Source organism: Aythya fuligula, chromosome 14 (assembly GCF_009819795.1).
Source record: "Aythya fuligula isolate bAytFul2 chromosome 14, bAytFul2.pri, whole genome shotgun sequence".
Classification (NCBI taxonomy): domain Eukaryota; kingdom Metazoa; phylum Chordata; class Aves; order Anseriformes; family Anatidae; genus Aythya; species Aythya fuligula.
Window position 1 is genome coordinate 8,414,223 of NC_045572.1, and position 19,680 is coordinate 8,433,902.

Below are 19,680 nucleotides of genomic sequence, written 5' to 3' on the forward strand. Positions count from 1 at the left end.
TCGTCCTGGCTCGTGCCATGCCTGGTGGTGGTGGTGGCCCCTCGCTCCTTCCCAGCTCCACTTTTGGGCAGTTGTGGTTGGTTTTCTGGGGTTTGCTGCTGCGCAACCCATCCCAGTGGTGTTTTTTTTTGGTGAGGCAGCGCTGCTGATGCAGGAACGCTGCCCCGTGGCTGCGTGCAAGACCCCGGTGGAGGTCTGTGTGCCCTGCAGTGATCCAGTTGCTTTCTGTCACCAAACTTGTCATCCGATCAAAGGACACCGGGGCTCTCCCCGCGGTGCCACCGTGCCCTGGTGGCACTGCCCTGTGTCCAGCCGTTCTCTGGGAACTGTTCTCCTGCCAGTTCTGCCATCCTCCTGCCTAGGACTGCTGTTTTTCTGTGCAGTTCTGGTAAGCTACAGAGAAGGAAGTCCTTCCCCTTGGGCTGAGGAAGCATCAGGAACCAGCAGAGAGCCGGGCACGGGGCCCAGTGTCCATGCAGAGCATGGCGTGGTGTTGGGGCAGGATTCCCCCCGTGGTCCTGCTGCTGTGTGGGGACGGAAGAACAGAGGGTGGAGGGACAGAGGTGGTTGTGGCCAGGGGCTCTTTGTGGCCTGAGTCTCCCTCCCTGTGGGCTGGTGGCAGAATTTCTCTCGTGACATCACAGACGGTCGCTGCTGGAACCAGTGTCACAGCAGCGATGCCCCCACTTCTTCCCCCTTCTCTTTCCCCCGCTGTCCCCGGAGCCCAGCCGCGGGCTGCCAGGAGCTGGCTGCTGTCCCCCGAGCCCTGGCGTCTCCGAGCGCTGGGTGTCACCGCTCGTGGCCGGACTGCAAAACCCCCGTGGCTCTGCTCCCCAAGGGACGAGGAGCTGGGCGCTCCGTCTGCAGCAGGTACGGAGGGAGGAGGGTTCTGGGCAGTGGCGTTCCCTTGCCCTCCTCCTGCTTGCGACAGGACCTTCTGCATCTTCTGCCTGGTGCAGAAGAGTGAGCCCAGGTCTCTCCTCCTCACCCTTCTGTGCCCTGGACTCCCCGATGCGTGCGGCCAGGCTGGTGGCATGGGGACACGGTGGCTGCTTGGGTCAGGCAGTGCTGTCCTGCGGTGCCGTGCCCCAGGGTCTCCAGTTTCCACCACCCCCAGCCCCAGCAAGATGCTGGGCAGCCCTGTGAGCGCACACAGCAGGGTGGGAGCTCCTGGGCCCGAGCGATCGTTCGGTGCCCGGCCGGGAGTGCCGGGGTTTGATCTGTATTATTGTAGATTTAAAAAAAAAAAAAAAAAAGAAAAAAAAAGTGATTGCTCTTTCCCAGTTCTTGTGTTTCCTGAGAGCGGTCTAGTTTCTCGCTTATCTTCAGACAGCCTCAGGGGTATTCCCTTGGAGTTTGGGAGTTTAATCAGGCATTGCTGGGGCATGTGAACTCTGCGTATAGCGGCTGTTCCCATGGAGGGGAGAGCCTCTCGCAGATATTTAGGTTGGCGTGCCTGTGCTGGGGGCTGGGCCTGGCTGGGAATGCGCGGCTCCTTTGCCCAGGGAGGGGACGGGGAAAACGCCGGGCGGCGACCTGCTGGGCACGGGGTGGCTCCTGGGCAGGGCACTGGCAGCGGGCACGGGGGGCGTCCAGCGGGCAGCCCCCCTGCAGCGGGGCTCTCAGGAGGCAGCGGCGGCGCTTGGCTCCTTGGCGGTCTGTGCATCTCGGCCCCTCCAGCCCCGGCTCTGACACCTGCGTCCTTTTTTCCCAGCCGCTGAGTTTTTTGTCCTAGCATCCTGGGTGGGGCCCCAGGGGTCCCCGGCAGCCATCCCGACCCTGTCTGCACCATCACCCTCCTCCCAGCCCTCCCGCAGCCCCGGCCCCGCCGGCCCTAGCCCAGCTCCTCTGCTCCTTTTGTTTCGGGGGGGGGGGGGTTTAATTCTGCCACCGAGCAGACAATTGGGACCTGCGTGGAAATGACCGATAGGCGAGATGCTGGGCTTTGCTTTGCTGGTGAAATCGAGGGCTTTTGTTGCTGGCTGTTTAGCAGGCAGTATTTCTTTTTGGGCTGGATATATTCCTGGCAAGAAAAATGATGGATGCTCTGTTTCGTTTCCAGTGGCAGTGTTTCAGATTCCTTGCTCCAGGGCAGAAGCTGAGCTAACTCCGATTCCGGAGCAGCTCTGGTACCTTGGCAGCTTAAAGGCCACGGGGTTGCTTGAATGACAAGTGGCACCGAGCGCAGGGAAGGCTCGGGAGAGTCGGTTTTGTGCAGCGTGCCCTCGATCTCTTGCAGGAAGCGGGGCGGGAGGAGTGAGAGCCCGCTGAGCGGGGAGGGAGCCTTTCATTGTCTTAGTGCTTTGCAGGCAGAACGTGTGGCGTTAGAAAGCAAGCCCGACGCACAAAGGACCGGGGCGCCGTGCCTGCCCGGCGAGTGGGGACGCGCTGCGAGTCACTGCCGGGGGTGGCTGGGTAGGTGGTGAGAAGCACAAAGTCTTGGGGCACCGCTTGAATTCCTCTGCCCCGGGAGCTCCTGGGCTCCCCTCGCCCCCTTTTTCTGCCCTGACCCCTCCCGTTATGCTCAGATGGAGGGGGGCTGGGTGCGGATCCTGGCCACTGGCTGTGCTGAGAGCGGTGTCTGGTGGTGCTGGGAACCTCTGGGGAGCCCCAGAGGCACCAGCGGGGCTCGGCTGCTGCCCGGGGAGCACAGGACGGGGTCCAAGGCTGGGGGACGAGGCAGGTCTGGGGTTTGTTCCCACCTGTGGGGAGCTGTGGGTCCAGAGCTCCTGCAGTGAGCACTGCTCCTTACCAGTCCCTTGGGGCTCCTGGAGGCACGGGGCAGCTCCTGCGTTGAGCTGGGGCTGTGCCCAAAGTGGCCACGGGCTGTGGGGTGCTGCTGGGGGCTCTCTGCCACGGCACAGAGCAGTGCCCTGCCCACCCCCAGCCCCGGCCATCCAGCCTTCCTCCTTTTCTCCCTCTTCTTCTTCCTATTTTTCTCCTGCACGCATGGCCAAGTAAAACATGGTGCTGACCAGAAATAACAACCGCCAGCAGATCCAGACAATGGATAAGCCCCCAGTGAGGGCAAGGGCGACCCGAATCCTCCCAGAGGAAGATGGGATTATTCTGCGTCCTATTAGACATCTGTCAATAGCTGCCATTTGTGGACCCCGGCTGCTTCCTGATGGCACAGCCACCTTCCTGGTGTTAAAATGACTCCTGCAGCAGCAGCAGCAGCCCGTGCATGCTGGATGAGGGCCCTCTTCGGGTGCTCAGGGCCCTGGGCTGGTTTGCATGTGTGCTATCAGCGCAGCAGCCTTGCCCTCGGGGGTGTTTTTGGTGTTGTGGGAGGCTGAGGTGCTACCAGGTCCTCTCAAATACATCTTCAGCCGGCAGAGGGCTGACGGGCTGGTCCACAGCCATCCGCTTGGCCCCTCGCCCCGCTGCCCGTGGGGGTCCTGAGCATCCCCTGGGGGTGTGCTCTGCCACCGCGTTGCCTCCAGAACCTTCTGGAGGTTCGTGGGGGTTGAGAGAGCTGGGAGGAAGAGGGGCCTCGGTGCTGGGGCTGCTCTTGGACGTGGCACTGATGGATTTGGGGCTCTTCATCAACAACTACTCCCATGCTGCCGTGCCTACAACTTTGCTTTTAATTAACTTCGAGAAGCTTTGCTGATGCTGATCAGTCTCTCTGTGACCTGGTTATCAGTTATACCCCAAGTAATTTATGCTTTAATCGGCCCATCTGTTAGCTGTGGCGATTCACACGTCTTAGGCCTCGTAGCTCTGGAGGGCTGGGGGGGGGTCTCCCCGGGCGCAGGCTGCCTGGGGTCCCTCTGCAGCACTCGGTGCTCCTGCCGGGGTGCCCAGGGCCGTGGCGAGGCGGCTCGGTGGGAGGGCTCCCCGCAGCTCTCTTGGCTCGAGGGAGAGCAGCGTGTCTCTGCCAAAACCTCTTTCAGTTCCCTTTTATGTCCCCTCCCACTCGGAGGGCTTGGGTTCCTTTCCTTTGAGACACTCTCTCCGTTTTGCTCTCGCCCCCCGGGGTAGGGCAGTGCTCGGGTAGTGGTGCCGGCTGCGGTGCCGTGTTCCTGCCCCTGGATGCTGCAGCCACGGGCTCGGTGTCTCCTGGCTGCTGGCACGGGCAGCAAACGTCCCCAGTGCCCTTCCCATGGGGTTGGTCAGCCCCGGTCCCCTGAGCATCGCCGCCTTGAAATAATGTCGGTCCCCTCCCTCGGCAGCGTGATGGGGAGGCACTGGGGGGGCTCAGCTGCACCCTTCGTGCTGGAGGCTTCCCTCCAGGAAGGCCTGGGGGATTTGCAGGGTGGTTCTGGTGGGCTGGGACCACGTCTCACTTCCAGGGCGGACCAACGTCTCCTCGTCCCGCAGACCCCGTGCTGGCTTGCCGGCTAGCCTGGAGAGGACAGCACCTCGTGTTATCCTCTGGGATTTCATGGGTTTACTCCAGCGCTTGGCTCTTCAGCGCCCGTTTTGTGTCGTGCCTCCTCCTCCGGCCCTGGGCGTGGGACGGCGCTGGGGAGCTGACGCCGGGCCGGGAGTGGGCGAAGCATGGAAGCGCTCCCCAGCAGAGCCGTGCCACGGCGCGTGAATGTCAGATGCTGCTTGGCTGTGAGATCGGCTCCTGCGAACACAGATCTGTTCAATCCCATTTGGAGGGAGGTGGGGGAGGCGGCGGGGAGGAGGGGGGGGCTTCCCGAGTCTCAATCTGGTAGGTTTTAGTTACAGTCGTTTTCAGATTTGGGCAGCGAACGGCGCGGCTTTGGCACGGGGTGGGGGGACCGGGGGGGGGCTGAGTCGTGCAGGGAGAGCACCGGGGGAGGCGACGCTGCCAAGCCCCCCATTGTCCCCCCGGCTGCAGGGGCTGGCTGTGGCTGGGCTCTCCTTCGCCTGGGTCCCCGGGCAGCAGCTGTGTGAGCAGAGGAGGGGGAGGAGGAGGCGCCCGGAGTTGTCCACAGGGCAAATGGAGCCCTGAAACACTCGGATGGACGTTTCAAATCGCGTTATCTCCATAACCGCCCTGCTCTGGCCCTTCCAAGTGGCAGCGGAGATAAGTGGATTTCGAGGGAGCGCCTGGTCGTCTGACATTTAAGACTCCTTAATCCACAACCACCACCCCTCAAAGGCAGGACGGAGCCACGTTTCCCAGCTGGGTGCCGTGGGACACCCCAAGGGCCCGCGTGGGCTCAAGCAGTGGCTGGTGCCCGTGCTGGTGGCCGAGCACCGGGGCAGGTCGGGTGCCTTGAAAGCGTGGGGACAGCAGCTGCCTGGACTATGGCTGGGAGGAGATCGGGGTGCTGCTGGCAGCATGGGGTCGGCTTTTCCCTTTCCCCTCGGGCACAGAGGTGGCAATGTTGGTGGCATATCTGTGCGTGGCACAGCAGTCGTGCCCTCTGGGGAAGGCCAGGGCACTTTGCTGCTGGTCTGAGTGTATCTGTGCAAGGCAGGACCTGTTGGGGAGGTGGCATTTCTTTCTGCCCGCTGTTCTGGGCACACACAGGAGGGCGGCGTGGCCCCGCTGCTCGTCCCTGGTGGGCGCGTGAGCCGTGGGCAGCGTGGCACCGTGCGCCTGGCATTCGCTGCTCCGGCTGCCCCTGTGCCCAGAGCTGTTCTTGGGAGGCGCCGCAGGAGCGGTTGTCTGCGAAGAGGAGGCCGGTGGAAGCCACTCTGTGCACCATGATGATTTGCCATCTGCTTTCAGGGCTATTTCCAGATGCTGGATTTAATCTTCCATAGCCTTTTTAATTCAGGAGTTGGCTTCTTAGCGTCCCCCAGTGCCACCTCGGGAGCAGAGAGGAGCAGAGCGGCTGCCACAACCAGCCCTTCCTTGCCCACCCGGTGACCTGTCACACCTCTGCCCAGTTCACCTGCAAGTGCCCGGGGCGAGGCTTTGCATTTACAAGACTGCCCCCAAAAACCCCAAGCCTCCCCGTCCTCTCTGGACGTCCCGATGTGCGTGGGGGTAACTTTCTTTGCGCACCCAGGAGCCGATCTTCTGGCTGGACCAGTTTTGGGGAGGATGAATGGGAAGGGCAGAGCTTTGGGGCTGTTGGGTTGACGGAGATGAAGACTTGCAAACAGCGTAGGTGCAGGATGTCCTTGTCGTTCTCTAATGGTACCCCTGCCTGTTAACAGGTCCTGCTGAACGTGTGTCCTACAGGGACATTTCGCCTTGGGAGACTGCGGTGTGATTTCCCCCTTCCTACCTTGGTTCACCTCGGTTTCCCCACGTGTTTTTGGCTGTTCAGTGGCCACGATGCACCACGGGTGCCCTGGGACACCCCTCGCACCCCCACCACTGGCATCACGCCCATCGCCCATGCTGCAGGGGTCACGTCTGAGCCCCCCCAAAAAAAAATTTGGGTTGTGAGGGTGCCTCCAGGCCAGGGCAGCGGCAACGGTTAGGGCTGGCGGTGACGTGGTGGGTCTGTCTGTCTGCCTGTCTGCCTGTCTGTCTATCCCAGTGCTTTACTGGGAGGTGGGGGCCGTGCTGGGTGGCTGGCCGCTGCCTCGGCTGCACGGGGAGGGGCGAGGGGGGAGGAAGCAGGGACAAAAACCCCGCGGTGGACACAATTACAGCCACGTAGTGCCTCCTTTTTAGAGGCTGAAAAGACGCTGGTTTCCCTTCCGTCGTCCGTCTGCTCCACCTCTGCCGGCCAGACAATGGCGTGGCCCCAGTGCCCACCAAGCAGCGCACAATGGGGAGGGAGCCGCGCTCCCGGAATTTAAAAAGCTGAACTTTTATTTTCTCTCTTTGTCTCTTGAGCCTGGGAGCACCTCGGCTTCAGCTTTTCTTCTTCTTTTTTTTTTTTTTTTTTTTTTTTCTTCTCTCTCTTTACAGTCGTGTCTGTGCATGGCTGAACGAACAGTGGCTCTTACGGGAGGAGATTGATTTATTTAAAATTAAAGGAAAGCAGAAGTTATTTTTAAAGACAAGAGTTTTTACATCTGAAGGAGCTGATTACTTTCCAGTAATGCTGGGCAGTGGACAGTGAAATAATGCAGGGGGGCTGGAAAGCACCGTCCGTCATTTTTACAAGAAGCAAGGCGCCTCTCCCGCTCCTCTCCGAGGATAAACGGCTCCTGCAATCAGCCAGCCGCTGTGCGCACCGCTCGGTGATTGCTTCTGCAGGTGCTGGGCCGCGGGAGCTCCTCTTGCCACCTTTTTTTCAGAGTTGCCGGCACTCCTGTAGCGCTGGGCGGGCTGAGCTGAGCCCAGGGAAGGGGAGCAGCGGGGTGCGGCGCTCTGGAGGTTTTGGGTTCTTTTGGGTGAAGCCCTTGGAAAGGAGAAGCCTGGGGCTGGGATGGCAGGAGCCGCTGCTGGCTCTCCCAGGGAGCATCCAGGCTGGCATTCCTGGTCCCTGGGGCAGGGAGTTCCATGGAAGGGCAGCTCCAGGCTGGTTTCTGGGGCTACCCAGCCCTCTCCATAGGCTCCAGCTCTCTTGGAGCTCACTGGCAGCTCGAGCCCTTGGGTGTGCGCTGCCAGACCCGTCCTGAGGCTCAGTCCACGCTGGAGGGGATCCCGCAGGGATGGTGCTCAGGTCTCCGTAGGCTCAGGTCTCTGTAGCCGTCTCCAGAACAGCCCAGGACCTTGTGCATCGGGCCGGGGGCCACCGGGGCCGTCCTGGGGCCTCCTGACCTTGTTGGTGTCCCTTTGAACCCTGGCACGCCTCCAGCCTAAGCCGTGCGGTGCAAAGACCTGGGCGAGCAAGCGCATCACATGCTGCTTAATGCCGCGTCTGGAGCTAAGCACCTTCCGACAGGGACCCAGATGACGCCACCCGGCGCCTTCCCCAGGGAATGGGGGCCGCAAAAGGGGAGCAGGAACGGAGAGAGAGAGGGAAGGGGGGGCACCTCCGTCTTCACTCGGGTCAATCATAAAGACGGGATTAAGATAATTAATTCCTTCCCCCCCCACACACACACCCCAGTAATTAGCAACCTAGGCAGGGGCTGGGGAAGAGCGGCCAAGACGTGTGGGGGCGTGGGGTGGCCCCGGTGGTTAAGGGGGGGGGGGGGTCCCGTCTGTGCCCGCCGCAGCCGGGCACCCCGCGGCCTGGGCCCCGGGAGCCGGAGGCAGCGCCAGGCGGGTGCAGATGGCGGGGAGCTGGCGGCCGCGGAGCTGCAGCTGGGACAATGGCGGGATTGTGCGGCGGCGGGGCTGCTGGCTCGGCGCGGCTGCCCCTCTGCTCCGGCAGCTGGGTGCTTTCCAGGGCACCCGGCTGCGACGGCCGGCAGCGTGCTTGGGTGGAGAGGGTTACGCACGGTGGCGGCTCCGGGAGCCGTCGTCCCCCCGGGGGGTGGTGGGGAAAGGGGCTGCAGTGCGGGGGCCTCGTCCCGCTGGCGCCCAGCCTGGAGCGCAGCGCTGGCGGTTTAGGTTGCCGCGGGGTGCTGCGGGGGTGCCCGTGGGTCCTGCAGGTGGCCCGTGGGGACAACGAGCAGCGGGACCCACGCGTGCCCTGCCCGTGGCCACTCAGGGTGGGAGTCCCGTGGTCCTCGCTGTCCTTGGGGAAAGCCATTTACCGGCAGCACACAAAGCCCTTCCCCTCCTGGCAGGCTCTGCGCTGAGCAGCCCACGTCGGCGGAGGCTGCGGGGTTCGCTCAGCCCCAGCTCGGGGCTGTGTGTGTGTGTGTGGGGCGGTGTGGGGGGGGGCTCCAAGCTGCTGGGACCTGATTTACACAGCGGGGTGGGACCGGAGAGCAGGTTCCTGATACAGCCAGCTGGAGAGGGCTGGCCGTTACGGCCGACCGCGGGGGAAGATGTGCCCTTGGAAATAACTGATGGAGACGGAGACCGCAGCGTGCTGCTGTGCAGAGAGAGGCGTGGAGGTGCAGGGCTGCCAGGAGCACAGCCAGGAGGGAGCCGGGCAGCGGGGAGGGGGGGGCTTGGCGGCAGCAGCAGCAGCAGCAAGCTCCAGCTGGGACCGACGTCCTGCAGCCAGTGCCCTCCCTGCTTCAGTGCCCACGCAGCGGGGTGTCAAAGAAGGGGGTGCAACAAAGAGACCCAAAAAGTGTCTGAGTGGTATCAGTCAGCTCAGGCTCCGTCAGATTACGGGGAGGACAGAAGCGTGAGTTTGGCAGGCTGGTAAATCCAGGTCTGATCCAGCACCGTGCCCTGGGGCTGCAGATCCCTGCTCAGCGGCTGGGTCTGGCTGTGAGCTGCTGCCCGGGTGTGCGGGGCAGGGGCCGAAGTGGAGTGTCCCTGTGCAGCCGTGTGGCACTGGGGTGAGCCCTGCTGGGTGTTGCATGCTTGGCACTCACCCCCCGATCCGCACCCAGGTGGCCACGGCCCTTCCTTCACCTGGGCAGCGGCTCGGTGCCAGCTGCCCGGAGGCAGGAGCTGCCCGCCCAGGGGGGGAGCAGGGCTTTGCCCCGAGCGGCGGAAGAGGAGAAGGGCCGCAGGAAAGGCGGTCACAGGCGGGCGTGAGATAACGCCGCCGGGCTGCTTTATCTCACATCCTCCCGTTAGATGCTTTTCCTGCCGCGCTCCCCTCCTGGCCCCAGCGCCGCTGGCTTTTTGTCGTTAAGGTGTGACCCGGCCTAACGCCGCAGGAGCGAGCTGGGGATGGGGACGGGGCCCGCTGCTCCCGCTGCTCCCCGGCACCCCGCGGCCGCCCGGACGGAGCCACGTCCTGGCCTTGCTGCCGACCTCTCCCTGCCCGGCCCGGGGCTGGGCCACAGCACTGCACACGTGGCCGCCAGTCGGAAGGGCAGGCTGTCCTGCCGCTGCAGCCCTCCCTTCCCACGTGAATTGGAGAGCTCCAGGCTGGAACCCGAGTCCTGCATCGATCCACACTGCATCTTAAATCCCGCAGCAGCTGAAGCAAGCGGTTTTAGTGCAAGGGGTGGGGGTGTTTTTCTCCGCAGGCGAGCTGTCTCCTGTGTCGGGGTGAGATGGGCTCTCTTCCTGTTCCAGTAATGTGGTGTTTGGCACGGGGACCTTGCCCCCGTCAGCATCTAACGGCGGTGCTGTGAGGCAGCGCGCAGAGCTCTGCTGCCGGGCTGTGTCTGGAGGAAGCATCCTGGGCTCTAGCAGGGTGCAGGCACCATGAGGCCGGGCACGGGGGTCCCAGCAGAGCCTTCCGTGCGTGGCCATCTCCCTGCACAGCGAGGGGCTGCAGCCGAGGGGGACCTGTGGGACAGCGGGGCCGTAGGAATGCTGCCTGCGCGGGGGCTGCTGTGCGCAGCCTCCCCAGGGCAGCGTGGCAGGCGAGGGGCCCCCTCCGGCACTGCCCTCCCCCAGCTGCTGCTGGGGTGGGGACGTGGGTTCCTGCTCCGCTAAGCCCTGGAGCTTTTCTCCTCTAAAGCCTGATTACTCTGGCGGTGCCTGTGCGTGCGTGCATGCGTGCGTGCTCGGGAGGGGAGGAGGAGGAATTTCACAACAACAAGTGTTTGCAGCCACACTGGGCCCAGCTGCCCCCGACGCGCCCGAGGGGCTGCGGCGTTGCTGCTTCTGCAGGGAGGAACCGAGCCGAGAGGGCTCTCCCAGCACCTCTGCCGGAGCAGCAGTGCCCGTGGTGGCCGTGTGGGCAAAGCACTTGGGGACACGGCACCGGCGGGTGGCGAGGGGCTTGGAGCTGGATGCTGAGGCTGCCCTGGGGCTCCTGTCACCCATCCAGTGGTCTGGGTACGAGGGCGCAGGAAGAGGCTGAGGAGGGCAGCCTAACCGTGCTGGGCGAGCAGCATCCGCAGGGGGGGAGCCGTGGTGTGCCAGCTCCGGGGCAGCCTGTAGGCGCCTGCCCTGCCTTCCGCTGCGGGGCCGCACGCTGCTGGAGCAGAGCAGGAGAGGAGACCCGTGACTTCCCTGGGGTTTCAGTCCCTGGGGGAGGAGCGGCGGGCACAGAGAGCCCTTAAGCTGTGCGGTGACATTGCTGCCGGGCCAGGACTTCCTTTGTGCCCCCCGATTTCTGTCTGGATGGCGACCCTTTTAAAGAGCAGCGGAACGGATCTCCACCGAGGTCCGTTCCCTGGAGTTTCTTTGTTTGTGGCGCTGAGACTTTCATTGCAGGGGGAGGAAGAGATGCTTTGAAAAGCCTGTTTGCTCTTGCCAGTACTAACTCTCTTTTATTTTCTACTTCCAGAGCCGTATGTTTTGTATCAGAGCCGCAGAGTATGTCTTTGCACTGAAATTGTACTGAAGACCTTTGCAGCCGACCCTGGAGGATACGCCTCGTTCATGAGCGTTCCCGTTTAAGCTTTCTCCGGTGGCTGGTGTGCTGGTGCTACAAGAAGGGCTTTGGGGGTCTTCTGCTTTGGTTTTGGGGTGCTTTTTTTTTGGTTTGGTTTTGTTGTTCTGCTCCGTGCACCATGTCGAATTCGGGCTCCCATCAAGACACTGGGAACAAGCCAGAGACGGAAAAAAATAATCAAGATGACTCTCATCCCCCTGTCAACTCCGAAAGGAGGAACAAAAGTGGAATAATAAGTGAACCTTTGAACAAAAGTCTTAAGAAGTCCCGTCCACTCTCCCACTATTCCACCTTTGGTAGCAGCAGCTCGGTAAGCGAACATTCAGAGAAAGGCAACCCCTTAACTAATGGCAACGAAGCAACTGTGGAAAAAAGTAATTCTACCTCAAAGCACAAAAACATCTCTAGTATGCTGAGCAAATTAGACAGGGTGTCAGAAATCTCCTCAGAAGGACAGAACGCCCTACAACAGTTTGCTCAGTCGACAGAAATGCTCAAAAGAGTGGTACAGGAGCATATTCCTCTAGCAAGCGACCATGGGACTGGTATCTCTGATATGGAGGCAGTCTCAGCTGCAGAGACAATGAACAGCCCCTCTGATTTTCCTTACCTGGGGGCTTTTCCCATCAACCCAGGCCTTTTCATTATGACCCCTGCTGGCGTGTTTCTGGCAGAGAGCGCGCTCCATATGGCTGGCTTGGCAGAGTATCCAATGCAGAATGAATTGGCATCTGCCATCAATTCGGGGAAAAAGAAACGGAAAAGATGTGGCATGTGCCCGCCCTGCCGAAGACGGATAAACTGCGAGCAGTGCAGCAGTTGTAGGAATCGCAAAACTGGCCACCAGATTTGCAAATTCCGAAAATGTGAAGAACTCAAAAAGAAGCCTTCTGCAGCACTGGAGGTAACCGGCCCCTGTCAGGCACCCTAACCCTTCCTTGGGCTGCTCTCCTGGGTTCGGATCTTGCCCTAGATAATAAAACACCTGGTACTTCTTACTTTTTTTCTTTTCCATTAACAGTTCTCACCACGAATTGTGTGCTTTCCCAGTGCCCCTGTCCCTGCCCTTGCCCTTCCTTATGTACTGGGGTGAGCGCTAGGCTCCCTCCCCACCCCAGGGTGATGGTGGCCCTTGTGTTGGCATCTGCTTGAACGCCAGTGCCAGCATCCGTAGAGGGGTCACAGTGTCAGCTCTCCACAAGCCAGGGAGCAGTTTCTAACCCGGTGGCTGGCTCGAAGGATGGCAGAGGTGTCTTTCAGGGTAGAGCTTGTGAGCAGTAGTGGTGGCGAAGCCTGTGTTTGCGGTGCACTAGGAGCCCAGCCCTTCAGCATGCTCTTTGTTCCAAGAGGGAGCGAGGACGCCCGTGTTTTTGGGTGGGAAGTGGCTGCAGCACAAGTGTTGGGCAGGATGCAGGCGAAGGCACATTTGGCATGTGGGGCCGCTGCGTCTGTGCTGGGGCAATGTTTTTTATCCCCAGGGCAGAGTCTGGTGAGGTTCACTCAGGTGCATCCTTGACTCTGTGCATTGCCAGGAGTGGGTGAGTGCCAGGGGCAGCTGCTGTGCTGTGGGATGCAGCCCCTGGTCTGGTTGCCTGCTTTGGTGCCTTGTGGAGCATCCCCTCATGGCCCCTGCCTTGCTAAAACGGTCAGGGAAGGTGCATTGTTGGCATGGGGACTGCAGGAATGGTCAGGTGTCTGGAGTCATGGGATTCAAATTCACCCTGGGCCATGCATGCCTGGCATAGCACGTGGTCAGCCCTGGTGGGTGCAGTGTGGATGAAGGCTTGGGGTGCTGGGAAGCAGCTGTGCTGGGCTGAGAGCTGTCTGCAGGCTCCCCCATGTATCATGCCTAACCTGGGTGTGATTTCTGTGGGAGCACATCCAGATGTCAGCTGTGCCTCTGTGCTTCCTTGTCCTCCTCCTGCTGCTGAGCGCACCCACAAAGCTGGCAAAGGCTAGAAGTCACCCTGACATCAGCCGGATCATGCGTCCTGGCACGAGGGCATTGCCCGTGCACTGCTCTTCCCAAAGAGATAACCCACTGTTTCCCTAACCATGTTCTACGTTTTCAATTAGCATCAGCTCTGAATGAATAGTGAAGGGGAAAAAAAATCTATTTGGGCGGTGGGGATGAGGAGAGAGGGACTGTGTCTTTCAAAAACCGCTGTATTGCTAAATTATATTCTTGTTCTAATTTGCTGAGTCAGTGATCTGGAAAAAGGGAGAAAGGAAAAAAAAAAGTTCATCTCTTCCGAAGAGTCCTAAAACGGGTCAATAGAATCAGAGCTCGCATCAGCCGGAGGAGCTGCTTCCTTCTCCTGGCACAGTTCTGGTTTGGGGACGATAAATAGCTCGGGGAGACCAAGAAATGGTCACCCCCTTGATGGTTTTCCTGTTCCGCAGCTGGCTGGGAGTTTGGAGCTGCTCAATTTTGTAGCATTGAGGCCTGTCCTTCCTGGGTGCGGGATTGTTAAGGTTGAGGAAAAGTTGGTGATGCTTGAGCAGTCATAGGTTGCTCTGGGGCATTGGCATCTCTCTTTTGGAGCAGATCCTCCTGGAATGCCACCGTCAGGATATCAGCTTGTGCTGTGCATTGATCTTGGTAGGGCTGAACAAGATTGTGTCCCTGTGTGGCTGGGAGAGGGATCCTTGGGCTGATGTCCCAAGGTCAGCTGTGTCATTCGGTCTCAGCCCACATCATCCAGCATTGGTGGCTGCATTGCCTTAGGCCAGCCTCAGAGCAGACACCAGAGCCACTGCCATCTGAGTACCCTGGAGCCCTGCCTGGAGGTGGCGGTGGTTCTGGGGGGGCAGAGATGCTGATACCTGGGCAGCTCCATGGGCTGCTGGTCCCGCCTGGGCATCAGCACGTGGCGGTGCTGAAGTTGAGCTGAAAAATTCATAGGTTTTTTTGAAGCGTTGTCCCCCACCATGGGGGCCTGTGCTAGAGCTGACAGGGAGAAGAGCAGCCTGCAGTGACCCTGCTGGGCTGTGTCAGCCTGCCAGCCACACGTGTGGATAGCAGCATCCTCAGAGAGCCCGGGCAGGGGCCGCAGCTGTGATTAAACATTGATCTAAAATCAAGCAGTAAAAAAAAAATAGAATTAAACCTTTATGGCAACATAAAAATCAGGCTAAATCCCCATCCTGCCATTAAGCTTTATCTGCACGTCTAAAAAGCCTGAATAACCAGTCGCCACTGGTGTCCTGCTGTGGTGGCTGCGGGCTGAGGCTCTAGGGCCAGCGAGGCAGGTGGGACGCTTGGACAGCAAGAAAGGCTGATTCAGAAAACCCACTGGTTCCCTGCAGCTTCTCCTAACCAGGAAGAGTGAGCTCAGGATGGGCTGGGAAGAGGGATGGCCTCACCAAGCCTTGGTTCAGTGCCTGGGGTTGTTTTCCTTTGGTATCTTGTGCTCATTTGGATGTGGAGAAACTGAAGGAGGAAGCTTTCATGGGTGCCCTAGATTTTGGCTTGCTGTCCCATCTGAGGCGCATCCTCTTGGTGATCATGTTGCTGTGTTCTGGCTAACATCACTTGGCCTTGCTAACATCATGGTCCTTGCACAGGCCACCTGTGGTCTCATAAACTCTGGCTTCCCACTTCTATCCAGCAAAGAGGTGGGAAATGTCCCACCTCTTTCTGGGTAGCCAGGTCCTCCTCTCAGAGGAGCACAGGACTTCTCTTGGAGCCTTCTCCCCATGCCAGGTCTCTCCTCTTTCCTTTCCTGGAGGTGGCTTCAGAGAGGTGCTGTCTGGTGTCAGGCACTTTGTCCCGTGCAGGATTGAGCCTGGTCAGGGTTGGACCATGTTAGTGGCCAGCTTCATCCCTCTTCCCCCCCCCAATTTAGCGAGATGTTGAGAGGTGGTGCTGGGGCTGTGCAGCAAGAGCCCCAGGCTGCTCTTGCGAGGCATCATAGCCCTCTTTAGGTGCTGTGCAAGCCCAGCCAGCTTACCCCCTGCCTCAGTTTCCCTCCCCGTGCCCTCACACAGCTCTCTGCCAGCTGGGGTGGGCATTGAGGCGATGCAGTGCACTGCAGGATGTGGCTGGGCGCTCGGTTTCTCTGCCTGCTGTCTGTCTGTCCGTCCCTGACATGGGTGGGTGGCCAGGGCCCTCGTGGTGGGCAGGCTGCAGGAGACTGGAGGGGACAGGACACGAGGGGACAGAAGGGGACAGGATGAGCTGGCTGTGCCTGCCACGGCAGTGGCGGCTCGGCTCGGCCCAGCCATTGTGCTTGCTATCGGCCGGAGGGGAAGCCGGAGGCCATGCCATTGTGTCTGCGTGGTGCGGGGACAATCGGGGGGTGGCTTTTCCAGGTGCCCCCTGGGGAGCCCAAGGCTGGCCAGACCTTCCCCCCCACACCCTCAGAGGGGCTTGGGAAGGAGGGAAGTCAGGCTGGGTGGGTGCTACGGGGAGGGCCACGCAGGCCGGTGTCCGGCATGGAGGCCTCTGCCACTGCCCCTGCAGCAGCTCAGCTGCTGCCGGTGGCCCTGTGCAGAGCCTGCCGGGGGTGCTGGGCCTGGCCTCAGCGGGGCCAGGTGCCCGTGACAGCTGTGGACCAGTGTCCTGGGTGGGCTTTGCCATGCCTCGTGTGGGCTGCCAGCCCGTGTGGCGGAGTGGCCATCCCTGATGGCCTTGGTGCTGCTGTTGGGCACTTGCTGCCCCAGGAGCCGGGCCGGCGGCCCCCAGCAGCGGCTGCGCGTGGAGGTAGCTGAGCTGGCCCCAGCCTAACGCCTTGTCCCTTCTTTGTTCTGTTCCTCCCTCCCCTGTCTCTCTTCCTTTCCAGAAGGTGATGCTTCCTACAGGAGCCGCGTTCAGATGGTTTCAGTAGGAACGGGAATCCCAAAGCTCTGTCATCCAAGTGCAATGTCACTGCTTGCTTGTGTTGTCTCAGGCAAGGGATTTTTGGCTGAAATGAATGGATGCACCTGTGTCTCTTTAGAACCAAAAATATTTTCTCGCAAATTTCATTCCTGTTTTTATAATTTTTTTTTTTTTTTGCGTTTGTTTAACATCTTCGAGTCCTAGTCAGACATTTAACTGCTTTTCAAATAAAATAATTAAAAGAAAAAAACAATGGATCTGTAAAGTACCAAGACTTAATAGACAGAGTATGGACAATCAGTTTCTTTCTGTGTTTTGGTGTTGATGTTGTTTATGTGTGAAAGATGCAGTACTTGTGTAGGGAATGTAAATTTACAGTAACCTTTTAAAATCTAGTTACTAATAAGCACTACTGTAATTTAGCACAGTTGTTTAATTGCACCCTCATTTATACTTTTTATTTGATTATTTCCCATCATACAATAGAGTGGATAGTTTCTAGAATGCCTCAACTTCATGTTTATAAATGAGAATATGTTTAAAGCGATGTAGTATCCCTTCTCCTAGCCATTCACGTATGTAAGTTTAACCAGCAAGAGGTTTGGTATAAAAGATGGAAGAAAACAATTGCTACAAAAAATGGTGGTCTTTGAAAAAGGAAAAAAAGAATAAAAAAAAAAGAAAAAAATGTCATTGTTAGTTTATTAATATAGAACAAGAAATACTGCATACAGAAAAAATCCTAATTGCAATGGTTTACTTCTAGAAGTAATTTTTGTAAACTTACTGAAGTTAAAATCAAAATAAAAATAATATTGCAGGACCTGTGCTGAAGCAGTTATGAAAAGTGATATTTCTCTTCTGTTCAAATCCCCGTCTCTCCAGCTCTCTACATCATTAAATTGAAATGCTGTTTGTAATGTTTTAGCGATCCAGGCTGTTTTTGTGAATAAAATGAATGCATGTTTTGTGTCATGATTTACAGCTTTGTTATTTCTCTCCATCCCCGTTTCAAACAGTTCTGGCCCCCTCGTGCCCGCTGTGCTGCCTGCGCAGCGGCCGGCACCCATGGCCTCTGTGCGCTTGTTGCACCAGATGCACTCCTGTCCCTTTGCTCCTGGTGGTTCGTGGTGGGTCCCCAGCAAAGGCTGCACGGTGGCCATGCCGGGCGGTGGAGGATCCTCCCCTGGTACACGGGTGTGTGTGGTCACCCCCTTTCCTCGTGCCCTGGAGCGGCAGGGAGGGAATCGCCGCACTGTGGGCGTGCAGGGAGGGGAGATGCTGCGTCTCTGCGAGGGTACCCCGGGGATAGCCTACAGCTCCTGAGCTTGCCACTCCACGCCTTTCGTCATCTCCCACCCCTGGGATGGGCCCAGCCCCTTGGCAGGGGCTCACCGTGGACCCTGTGCCTGCCCAGGGCTGGGACACCAGGACATCTCAGCACCTCCCGTGGAGATGCACCGCTGCACCCAGCTGTACTCCAGTGTCTGCGAGCAACAGGGAGAGTGTCGGCACCATGGGGACCCCACCACATCCCGGCAAGGGAGACGCAGCATTGAAATGAAACGATAACCAAGGAACTGCACCGACGCCGAGATCTGCACGTTTCATCCCGGCAGTGGCTGGGTTAAGCCGTCCCTGTCTCCTCCCAGGTATATTTCACAGCCTGACCTGCCTGGAGTTTTGCCGTGGAGCGCATGCCATTTGTTTTTGTAAAACAATATAATTAACATGCCACAGATAACTGCATTGAGACTCGTTTTGTCAGGACAAGTACAAAACGAACCCGTAGAGAAAGGAACTCTTCAAGGTAAGGTGAGGTGGTGGCGGTGTTGGGGAAGCAGTTGTCCAGGTGTCCAGGCCAGTTTTGTGCAGGACCCTGGGTCAGCGGGACAGGGGACACTGGCTGTGGCACTGTTCCAGGCATCCGAAGGCTTGGGGTGCCGTGTCGTGCTCCCCATTGTGCCGGGGGGGGTGGAAACGAGTACTCCCTACCCCTAGGGAGAGGTGCCAGCTGCACGGGAGTATGAGGAGCATTGCCCCAACGAGGAGGCTGGTGTGCCGAGCCCTGGGATGTAGCTGAGCTTTGTCCCAGCTCCAGCATCTGCTGGCCAGATGTGCACCCTGAGGGAGGGAGGGCAACAGGGCAGCGACGGAAGGACGGTGCGTGGGCTCCTCGCCTGTGGGCAGCGACCTGCCCAGGACAGGCACTGCAGGAAGCGCCTCAGGGCGCCCAGGAGAATGTCCCCAGCCTCCATCTCCAGCAGCCTTCGACCTGGCTGCCCCCACGGCCGGCTGCTCCTGGAGGCAGGAGCGTGGGTGGGAGCTGGGCACTGCTATCCGCCGTGCCCCGTGCGCTGCTATCCCGTGCCCGGGATGGTGAGCTCGTGGGGATGGAGCCAAGCCAGGGCGGTGAGGGACAGATCTGCATGGCTGGTGTGGACAGACAGACCCTGCTCGTGCCCCGGGGCACGCATAGCCCTGCACCAGCGTGACACTAGCAAGGGTGTGTGGGGAGATGTTTCCCAGTTCGTGATGCTTGGGCAACAGCAGAAATCACTTAGTGGGAACATGTGTGGGGGTGCATTCTGGAGAAAAGGAGTCTGGCTGTGTTTTTATGACTGCGGCTAACATTTGGGACTGTGAATACTGGGGGGAGGGGGGAGAAGGGGGGTCAGCCCTTAACCCATGCTGAGAGAGCGTCCTGGGGAGGGGGCAGAAACAGAGAGTGACATGCAGAGCCCCGACCCCATGGGAGGCAGAGCAGGGAGCTGCTTCATCCCCCAGCAGCCATAGCCATGGGCTGCCCTGCAGGGCCAGACCCAGGTGTCCCCCTTCTCCTCCCAAGTCTGGGGGTCAGGTGTGGAGCTGGGGGGTCCTGACCATGTCACCCCCAACCAGCCTGTGCTTGGTGCTGTGTGTGCAGCCATGGGAACATGCTGCATGGGCACATGTCCCTCCTACCTCTACAGGCATCACCCCAATTTGGAGCTTTGTGGCAGCCCAAATGCTCCAGGGATCCCCTTGGGAGTGGAGGGAGATGTGAGCAGCACCCAACCCCTGTGGGCAGGGAGAGTTGGAGCAGGACAGCGAGGCAAAGAGTGGCTGTGGTGCCCTGCAGCTGGTGCATGGAGCCCGTATGGGTCTTTGGTCTGGGAGTGACTCCGCAGCCCCTGGCTTTGCTGCTGCTGCACTGAGCCCAGCCCTGCTGTATCTGCCTCCTTCTCACTGTGTGCTCTCCTCCAGCCGGTGCATGGAAGGGCTGTGGGTGCTGGCAGGGGATGTGAATGGGAGCAGGGCACATGGTTTTTGCAGGAAGATACGGGTTTTAGCAGGGGACATGCAGGGCAGGGCCTTCCCCAGGAAGGAAAACAGGACTGGGAGAAAGGAGCTGGGGAGCGGGTGGGAGGTGGGCAGGTGGGAGATGGGGTGCAGGGGCTCTGGGCTGGCCCTCCACATCTCCATGACGGGCTCCGTCTTCCCTTTCCTCACCAAACAGCCCCTCTGCTGTGCTGTGCCGGGTCTCCTGCCCACCCCGACGCTGCTGGGGGCTGCTCCCCAGGCTGGGCGGGCTGCGTGGCTGCGCCCAGCATCGCGGGGAGCAGGAGATGATAATAACGAGCTCAGCACATCGCTGAGGGAGCTGCTTGGGTGGTACCACAAGGGTTGGCATGGGGTCGCGCTTAATTAACATCCTCATTAAACTCTTGGAAG

The 19,680-nt window shown here is 59.6% G+C and overlaps 1 protein-coding gene across 3 annotated transcripts in view; it reads left to right on the forward strand.

Moving 5' to 3' along the window:
- The window catches only part of CXXC5 (CXXC finger protein 5), a 34,599-nt gene extending 17,655 nt beyond the window's left edge, over window positions 1-16,944 (forward strand). For 2 of the 3 annotated variants that reach the window (XM_032197054.1, XM_032197055.1), the window contains exons 2-3: window positions 11,037-12,048; window positions 15,929-16,944. In XM_032197054.1, the coding sequence (XP_032052945.1) occupies window positions 11,263-12,048; window positions 15,929-15,973 (831 nt within the window). In that variant the 5' untranslated portion in view covers window positions 11,037-11,262 and the 3' untranslated portion in view covers window positions 15,974-16,944. Of the gene's footprint in view, window positions 1-10,894; window positions 10,914-11,036; window positions 12,049-15,928 lie in introns of those variants that run through there. The other variant, XM_032197056.1, reaches the window with a different exon arrangement.
- Window positions 16,945-19,680: the final 2,736 nt, after the last annotated feature.